Below are 10,355 nucleotides of genomic sequence, written 5' to 3' on the forward strand. Positions count from 1 at the left end.
AAATTATAATGGACAGACGGACGGACGGACACCCATGTCTAGATCGTCTCAGCTAGTCGAGATATGACGATCGGTATACTTAAAGGTGGGTCTAGGACCAATGTTTCGCGGCGTTACAAACTCTTGGGGCTGCACAAAGCTATACTACCCTGACAACATAGTTGTGTAGGGTATAAAAATTTCGATTTTCCAAAATTGTGAACATTTTATTTGGGTGTCGGAAAAAAATAATTAATAACCAATATCGAAATATATAGTACGTCACTTTCGGCTTCTAAGAGTTAGCTGTAATGTCACTTAGGTTCGCCTCTGTCGATTATAGTTTATTTTCGTTGTTTAATTTTTTTTATATCCCTCCTATGTCTGTGGTTCGTACTAGCTGTTGTTCATTTTACCTTGCAATGTAAACACGCCCACGTACACACATGTACATACAAAGCTTTTAAAATTCTTGTCCGCTCTCCCAACCCATAGATTACCGTCCGAGTAATGTAGCCAAGCATGCAAATGCCCCCTCCATCAGAATACGATATCACACATGGGGTTGTGGTTCAGTTGTTGCAGGCTGGTATCCTTGTCACGTTTAACTTTTTCACATACACACACATGGGCACTGAACGTTATGTTGTACCACTACCACCACCATCACACATTCGCATTTACATCAAGTGTTTAAGGGTTTTGTTTTGCATTTTAATTATCCAGCTACCAGTCGTAAGCAGAGTGCTCCACTGCTGCTACTTGGGTCTTTTGCATTTCATCTTTCGAATTGTTGGAGCCGGGAGTTGTTAGGTGGGTAAGGGTGTTTATTCTTGTGGGTTGCACAGGGGTATGGAGTGTTCATTTTGTAACTGGAGAAAATTGTTTTCTGAGGATAATAACATTTAGAGCTCTCGAAGTGATTTTTTTTACTGTAATCTTGTCTTTTGAAAAACTCCTCTCCGAACCACTGTTCCAGTGATTTTCCCGTTTAAAAAATAAAACACACACATCCTTACTATATATATTTCATATTTTTAAAATGATATGCTTACGAAGTTACCACCATAGCTGTTGGTTGCTTGGCTTGTTGGTTATATCATACGTTTAAAATGTTTTCCTACACAAATACACACACACACATATCTCTATGTCTGTTATTTTATATATGTGTCACTGATATGATGCATACACAAGGCTTGGGGATATGCAGAAAAAAAATCAGAACCAGAAACCTATTGAAATTCTAGTTTTTCATTCACTTTTCAATGGCCACCAAAGGAGAAACTTACACACCGACATACATTCACACACACACACACAATGAAGGTGTTGATTGCAACATGTGTCGGTTCGAGGATATCATTTCATATTAGATGTGCGAAACTTATTTTTTTTTTCTAAAAAAAAAATTAATTTAATTTATCCGACAGCCACCATAGTCAACACCAACAACAACAATGGCAACATCAGCAGCAGATATACAACCGCTGACAGTAACGGCTTGTTCCAACTGGAGCTACATCTGGTCGCATGCATGGCTCGAGAATATCGTGAGTTGCATAGCAACCACAATTTAATTATGTATTACAGTTGTTCACTTTTATCCCCAATGTGGAATTTGTAGAGGGATGTATTTGAAACCACATTACCGTATGATGATGATGGAATATGTAAATCGGTTGTTCAAATAAGCTATGTCCAGGAAATTAATGTGGTTTAAAAATTTACGAAAAAAATAATTTAAAAAAAATTGTTCCATAATTTTTATTTTTTAACTGCAATTTATTGGAAATCAACAAAACCATTCTTAACAAAATCTAGATTTTAAGTCGTCCTTAACACACAAATTGTATAATTCATAAAAATCTACGAAAGATATATAGGTACTTTGGAAAAAATATATATTGGGAGCTATAACAATCTGAAGCCAATTTCAATAAGTGACCTATGCCAAATTTCATCCAAATCGGATCATAAATGCGACCTGTACTTTGTTTACAATGTAACATGGACAGACGGACAGTCCTTTCGGTCGTTTCTTTAAAAAATCTAAGCCTTATTGGGTCCTTTCTTTAAAAAATCTAAGCCTTATTGGGTCCTTTCTTTAAAAAATCTACGCCTTATTGGGTCCTTTATTTAAAAAATCTAAGCGTTAAAAAAGCATTCTCTAGAAAATCCACGCGTTAAAAAATAGTCTTTAAAAAATCTAAGCCTTATAGGTCTCTACAAAAATATTCTTTAAACCAGTGAGCGGAGCAGTATAGTCGGACGGGGCCGACCATACGATAGCCTACACAACTACCAGGGAACTCGGATGTTTATTCCGAGCCTAGGAAATATTTCGTAATATTTGCACCGACTTGCCCGATTAGAGGTCAACAGCACATCTTTCTTACATGTTCGGAATATTACAAATATTCAGTACAGCCCTTCTACTTACTTGTCCAGATACCCTTCACGGTGGGTTGAGTTGTGATGTTCGGCTTATATTCGACTAGAAAACACACAAAGAAATTAAGTTTTCGGTCCACATGATCCCAAAATTTTATTCTGATCATCACCGAAAATTATAGGCGTTGTCCTTGACCATAATTAGAACTTCATGGAAAATTTCAAAGCGATCAGCGCTATATTTCCGACCTCTAGTGTGGTAATGGGTTACTAAATAACATCTAAATACGTAAGCTCCTATAAATATTTAAGTGTAACTCCCACATCCGAGAACATACGACAATAAAATTGGTGTCAATTTAAAGGTCAACCACTCATCTTGTATATATTAACAACTTATCGGGTCTATGTGCTCCACCGGTAAATATATACGCCATAGAATTAAAATTTTGTAATTTTTCACACAAAGTCAGAGTCCATTTGACCCGCTAAATAATGATCGATTTTTATCAAAGCAGACATGCTTATTTTTTTGACTCGATCCCCTTCTCCATGTAAAATTTCGCGAGGTTCGGACCATAATTATGGTTGAGCCAAAAATTAAGTATTTAGTCCACTTCATCCCCTAAATATTAACCAAAAACAATAGGGGTCTTCATTGGCTAGAACCCATTCTACATGCAAAATTTCGTGAAGATTAGTCCATAACTGTGGCCTGCATCGTGTTTACAAATTATAATGGACAGACGAACGGACGGACATACATGTCTAGATCGACTCAGCTAGTCAAAATATGACGATCGGTATACTTAAAGGTGGGTCTAGGACCAATATTTCGCGGCGTTACAAACTCATGGGGCTGCACAAAGCTATAATACCTTGACAACTTAGTTGTGTAGGGTATAAGAACCTAAGCCCTTATATTCTTTTAAAAAAATCTACGCCTTATTGGGTCCTTTCTTTAAAAAATCTACGCTTTATTGGGTCCTTTCTTTAAAAAATCGACGCCTTATTGGGTCCTTTCTTTAAAAAATCTACGCCTTATTGGGTCCTTTCTTTAAAAAATTTACGCCTTATTGGGTCCTTTTTTTAAAAAACTACGCCTTATTGGGTCTTTTTTTTTTAAATCGACGCCTTATTGGGTCCTTTCTTTAAAAAATCTACGTCATATTGAGACCTTTCTTAAAAAAATCTTCGCCTGTTTAGATCGACTCAGCTAGTCAAAATATGACGATCGGTATACTTAAAGGTGGGTCTAGGACCAATATTTCGCGGCGTTACAAACAAAGCTATAATACCTTGACAACTTAGTTGTGTAGGGTATAAGAACCTAAGCCCTTATATTCTTTTAAAAAAATCTACGCCTTATTGGGTCCTTTCTTTAAAAAATCTACGCCTTATTGGGTCCCTTCTTTAAAAAATCTACGCCTTATTGGGTCCTTTCCTTAAAAAATCTACGCCTTATTGGGTCCTTTTTTTAAAAATCGACGCCTTATTGGGTCCTTTCTTTAAAAAATTTACGCCTTATTGGCTGCATTCTTTCAAAAATCTATGCCTTATTGGCTGCTTTCTTTAAAAAATCTAATCTAGAAAATCTATAAAAATCTGCGCCTTCTTTGGTCCTTAGAAATATATATAATCTTCGCCTTATTGGGTCCTTAAAAATATGCTTCAAAAAATCTGCACTTTATTGTATCCTTAGAAAAATATTCTTTAAAAAATCTAGACATTATGGGGTTCTTAGAAAAGTAATCATTAAGAAATTTTCACCTTACTGGCTTCTTAGAAGAATATTTTTTTTTTTTTTTAAATCCAGGCCTCAATGGGACCTTAAAAAATATTCTTTAAAAAAATTGCAACTTTTTGGGTCCTCAGAAAAAATATTCCTTAAAGAAATACTACTTATTGAACCTTGGAAAAACATTCCTTAAAAATCTCCTAAAAATACTATTAAAAATGTAATTCTTTACTCTCTATTTACAATAATTTTATTATTGAATATTTTTTCTTAAATTAGTTCTTCCCATTATTCCTTTTTATTTTCTTCGAATTTACTTTGCACCAAATTGTACAGAATATCTGCCTGTTCTTGATTGTATTTCTTGTAGTATGGCAGCTCCGACAGACGTTGTAGCCATGCCTTCACCTTGGGATATTTATCCCCGTCAATGGGGGCAAACTTCTCAGCCGAAGCCACAGAGGCCACACAACACAAATCGGCAATTGTCAAATGTTCTCCGCACAAATAGTCGCCATTGGCCAATGCCTTTTCCAAACCATCATAGGCCCGTTGCATATAACGGATTTTTTCCTCTGAAATTGTGGCCTCACCAAAATAAATAACCGGTTCCACCATAATCCTAACCCTTGGAAACAGATGCCCGCAATCGAAAAATAATCTCGAATCGACCTGCATGCGCTGGATCTTATCTTTGGGATACAACAAATCATCGACGGCATATTTATCAGCCAGATAAGAACAGATGACATGGGAATCCGTAACCACAACACCATCGTCGTTTAGCACGGGAATGGTGTGAGTGGGATTCATTTTCAGAAATTCCGGTGTCAAGTGGTCACCATCTTTGAGATTCACAGCTCTTGAAATAGAAAAACAAAATTATAGAAAATTAAATTAAATTTATCGCCACTCTTTAACTTACTTCAGTTCCAGCTCAAGACCTAAAGCTGCGGCACACAACATAACGGAACTGCATGGTGGACTGCCGGGGGTATAATACAATTCGGGTTTGGGGGACATGTTTAAACTATAAAATAGCTGAAAAAAGAAACGACAAAAAAGTAAATAAAAATTGAATATTCCAGAACTGTTTGCAAGAATGTGTGTACGTACCGGACAATGATGAAATTCACACTGATCGCATTAATCCCAGAGATTATACGATGGTGATGATAAGGTTCGCTATTTCACATATGTTCATTACTATTCGAACTGATTTGTGAAGACACGTACTAATTGCGTTGTCAACAACTTAACTATCAGAGATGGCAAATAGCTAATAGAAAACGTACTAATCAGGGATGGCACATTTTATGTTGACCAATAAGACGTAGATTTTGTAAAAAATATTTTTCGAACGATTCGATAAAGCGTAGATTTTTGAAATAATTTTTTTAAAGGGAGCCAAAAAAAGCGGAATTTTTTTTTAAAGAATAAAGGGATTTTTAAAGGGACCCAAAAAATCGTAGATTTTTTTAAAGGGATCCAATAAGGCGTATATATTTTTGCAGTGCCTCAATAAGCCGATGATTTTTTATACCCTTCACCACACTGTGGTACAGGGTATTATGTCTTCGTGCACATGTTTGTAACAGGCAAAAGGAATCGAGATAGACCCATGGTTCCTTTTGAGAATATGCATAGAATAACTTTCTGAGTCGATTTATGCATGTCCGTCAGTCTGTCCATGTTAAATTGTAAACAAAGTACAGGTCGTATTTATAGTTCGAATTGGATGAAATTTGACATAGGTCACTTATTCGGACCAAGGACGAACCCTATTGAAATTGAGCTAAATCGGTCCAGATTTAGATATAGTTCCCATATATATTTTCGTCCGATTTTATGTAAATGGTGCACCAAAGTCCCTATATATCTTTCGATTCACACGATATAGCTCCCATTTAGAGTTTTGTCCGATTTTAGGTAAATGGTGCACCAAAGTCTCTGAAAATCATTCGATTTGCACGAAATTTGTCATAGCGTACTAAATTAAGTTTAGGCTGATGTCTGCTAAGTTTCGAGAAAATCGTTTCATATTTCGATATACCTCCCATATATAGTTTTCCCCGATTTTAGGTAAATGGTACACCAAAGTCCCGGAAAATCATTCGATTTGCACGAATTTTGGTATAGCGTACTGAATTAAGTCTAGAATGACGTGTGCTAAGTTTCTCGAAAATCGGTTCATATTTCGATATACCTCCCATATATAGTTTCGCCCGATTTTAGGTAAATGGTGCACCAAAGCCCCTGAAAATCATTCGATTTGCACGATATTTGGCACAGCGTACTGAATTGGGTCTAGAATGAGGTGTGTTAAGTTTCGTGAAAATCGGGTCAGATTTAGATATAGCTCCCGTATATATTTTCGTCCGATTTAAGGAAAATGGGGCACCAAAGTCCCCATATATCATTAGATTTGCACGAAATTTGGCATAGGGTACTGAATAAGGTTTAGAATGATGTGTGTTAAGTTTCGTGAAAATCGGTTCAGATTTAGAATAGCTCCCATATATATTTTCGTCTGATTTTATGTAAATGGTGCACCAAAGTCCCTATATGACTTTCGAATTACACGAAATTTTGCATGGGGTATTGAATTACGTATAGAATGAATTGTGTTAAGTTTCGTGAAAATCGGTTCAGATTTAGATATAGCTCCCATATATGTTTTCGTCCGATTTTAGGTAAATTATGTACCAAAGTCCCTATTTATGCTTCGATTTGCACGAAATGTTGCATAGCGTACTGAATTAAGTCTAGAACGATGTGTGTTAAGATTCTAGAAAATCGGTTGAGATTTAGATATAGCTCTCATGCATTTTTTCGTCCGATTTTAGGTAAATAGTGCACTAATGTCCCTTTATATCCTTCGATTTGCACGAAAAGTCCGTATATAACTTTCGATTTGCACGAAATTTGGCATAGCGTACTGAATTGAGTCTAGAATGATGTGTGCTAAGTATCGGAAAAATCTGTTCAGATTTCGATATAGCTCCCACATATACATATATATTTGTGCGATTTTACCTAAATGGTGCACCAAACTGCTTTGCTTACTGGTTTTAAATATTTTTTGTAAAGGCGTAGATTTTTTAATACATTTTTAAAGGGTCCAGTAAGGAGTAGATTTTTTAAATAATTTTTGTAGGTCCTCATTGTTTTCCATTATTTCCCATACTTACCAATCCCTTTTTCAGCCCCTTAAAATAATTAACTTCGACAGAAAATTTTGGAAACATTGATATTTAATTTTGTTTTTATTTTGAAAATGCCAAAGTCTTTTGCCTTTGCTCTATTATTTGTTTTTATTTTTCCATACATTTATAAATTTGTTGACATAATTCTAGTATATTTTTTTATTGGATTTTTTTGCTATTTTGATTATTTTTTGGGGTAGAGTAATTAAATAAAATATTATTCCGTTCTCTTCGTCTGTAATATTTTCAAAAAAACAGCATTATATATTTATTTTATAATAATTGTAATAATCATGTTTTTTATTGTGTTTTTTTACTAAATATATTTTTAGATTTTTATTTATTGTTTTTTTTTTTAATTTATTTTTTTATTTTAATTTTTTGGAAAAAATGCAAATATTTTGCTTTAAGGTCTTTATTTTTATAAATCTTTTGTTTTTCATTTTTATTTTGGTTTTTTTTATTTTCTGTCTTAGGGAATTAAAGTCTTTTATAGATTTCCTTAAAAATGTTTACTATTTTTTGCGATAATATTTTCATAATTTCGAAATTCAATGAAAATATTATCAGTTAACTTGTTATTGTTATGGGGGCGTTTTAGATAAACTGTGTTTTTCAATATTTATTTTTTACTTTTTAATATTATTTTTAAAATTTGTATCTCCTACTAGCACGTCTATCGCCATTATCTTCAAAAATTTTCTAGTTTTCCATTATGTTTTTAATGCATTTATTTATTAATTCTCTTGTTTGTGAAAAAATATAACATTCATAAATATATTTATAAATATTTTTATTTTTTATTTTTTTCGTGACAAATAGATAAACAATTATTTTTCATTAATATTATTTTTTTATTTTTTATTTATGTTTTATTTTTCTTTTTATTTAATTTTTTTCTTGCTTTTTGTTTCTAGGTTTTATATTCTTCTTCTGTTTTGTTATTTTCAATCTTTTTTATATTGTTTTTTTTTTATTAAACATTAACATCAGTCAAATTGTTCACTTACTATATAGATTTATATGCTTGAATTTTATATATATTCAAATATATAGTTTTTGTTATTAAATAAAACATACACATATAAATTGTATATATCTATATATGAAAAATATGACATTTTGATGTTATTGTTATGTTTATATTTAAAAAAAATATACTCATGAGTATTATTTCAATATTTAATTTTTCAATGTATTGCGGAATATTGAAAGGGATTTACTTCAGGCCCAAATCGGTTTAGATATATTGCCTTACCTTAAGCAGCCTGTATGAAGAACATGTTACGAAATTGATTTCAAATAAATTTTAAGTTCTAGGATTTTTCATATCGAAAATTGTAGAGGGTAGATTTTCCATACAAAAAAAAAATAGATCTGTCATTCGATGAGACTTTTCCCAATTGAATAATTTTTTTCTATGGAAAATAAATATATCAGTCACTGAGGTGAAATTTGTTTTCTATTACAAAATTTCTATCATCGAGGTCAATTTTTTTCTTATTGAAAGAAAAAAAACGACAGCCAACCAATTTTTCTATACAAAACGTAGAATTTGTTTCTCTATGGAAAATAAATATCTCTGTCACTGAGGTTAAATTTGTATACCCTTCACCACACTGTGGTACGGGGTATTATGTCTTTGTGCATATGTTTGTAACAAGCAAAAGGAATCAAGATAGACCAATGGTTCCTTTTGAGAATATGCATAGAATCACTTTCTTAGGCGATTTACGCATGTCCGTCCATGTATTTTGGTGAACAAAGTACAGGTCGCAGATTTAGATATAGCTCCCATATATAGTATCGTCCGATTATTTGTGAATGATGCACCAAACTCCCAATATTTGTCCGAGTACTGAATTAGGTCCATACTTATGTATGCGAAGTTTTGTTAAAATCGGTTCAGATTTCAATATAGCGTCCATATATAGTTTCGTCCGATTTTTTGTGAATGATACACCAAACTTTCAATATTTGTCCGATTGAGCGAAATTTCGCCCGATTCCAACTCAATGGTCCTAAAAAGATACTATGTCTGTTCTATCTACAGGATATTGTAGATCTCTCTTGACGCCCCCGTCCGGCTTTTGAACTTTCCTCTCTGGTTTCATATATCTCAGACCTACATAGAAGATCTTATCTTAAAATTAACCCCCCATATCAATGGAAAATTATTCAAACCCTTTAGAATGGAGACAACTTCGTTAAAAAAAAAAACCTTCCGAAAAAAATTTAAAAAACATTCCGAAAAAAATTTAAAAAACCCGCACAGTATTCGGACCTCTTGATGTTAAAAAAATTATAAAAAAGTATTGTGTTGTTTTTTGTTTTCTATTTAGATAAGTATATCAAATATTTATTTGTTTTTTTTTATTGTAGATTTTTTCATATATGTTTTTTTTGTATTTTATTTATAATATATATTTATAATATTTTTTTGTTTCTTATTTGCTTTCAATATTTTTCTTTTGCTGCTATAGTTACTGCTTCATTTTTTTCAAAGATGATGTTTTTCTTCTTCTTCTCTATACAATATATAAATCATGAATAATTGTTTTAAATATATATGTATGTGTGTATATATATAAATTGATTTTTTCAGATATTTTAACAAATGTAATAAAAAATATGTGTATATAAAAAAATAATAAACAAAAATATATGTTAGACATATATGGCATTATTAATTAATGAATATAAATATGTTAATAATATTATATATATGATGATCAGTATGAAAAAAAAAACAAACACAATTTCAATAAAACTATCAATAATAATATTAATAAAAATAAAAATATAAAAAAAAATGTTAATATTAGTGAATAATATTATTAATTATACTTTTATTAATATTAGTCAATAGTAGTAATATTAATTAAATTATATTATGAAAAGTTATAATACTAATATTATTTAATTTAATAAATATTACTATTATTATTATTTTTCAGTTTAAATAATATTATTATTATATAATAATATTAAGAGATTATTTTTATTGATATTATCAACTAATATTAACAAATCTTTTA

General features: G+C 31.9%; 1 protein-coding gene across 1 annotated transcript; it reads right to left on the bottom strand.

Annotated features, from left to right (window-relative positions):
* Positions 1-4,399: 4,399 nt before the first annotated feature.
* Positions 4,400-5,134, bottom strand: LOC133336953 (glutathione S-transferase 1-like). Its single transcript, XM_061545220.1, has 2 exons — positions 5,037-5,134; positions 4,400-4,973 (listed from the first exon to the last, which is right to left on the bottom strand). The coding sequence occupies exons 1-2, from the start codon at positions 5,132-5,134 to the stop codon at positions 4,400-4,402; spliced, it is 672 nt and encodes a 223-aa protein (XP_061401204.1).
* Between the last annotated feature and the right edge of the window lie 5,221 nt (positions 5,135-10,355).

Source organism: Musca vetustissima, unplaced genomic scaffold, assembly GCF_032173495.1.
Source record: "Musca vetustissima isolate MV318-11 ecotype Yass unplaced genomic scaffold, APGP_CSIRO_Mvet_v1 utg100131, whole genome shotgun sequence".
Taxonomy (NCBI): domain Eukaryota; kingdom Metazoa; phylum Arthropoda; class Insecta; order Diptera; family Muscidae; genus Musca; species Musca vetustissima.

Coding starts and splice junctions, on each gene's coding strand:
- LOC133336953 (XM_061545220.1), bottom strand. CDS start 5,134: ATGTCCCCCAAACCCGAATTGTATTATACCCCCGGCAGTCCACCATGC. Junction 4,974..5,036: donor GGTCTTGAGCTGGAACTGAA/GTAAGTTAAAGA, acceptor TTCTATTTCAAG/AGCTGTGAATCTCAAAGATG.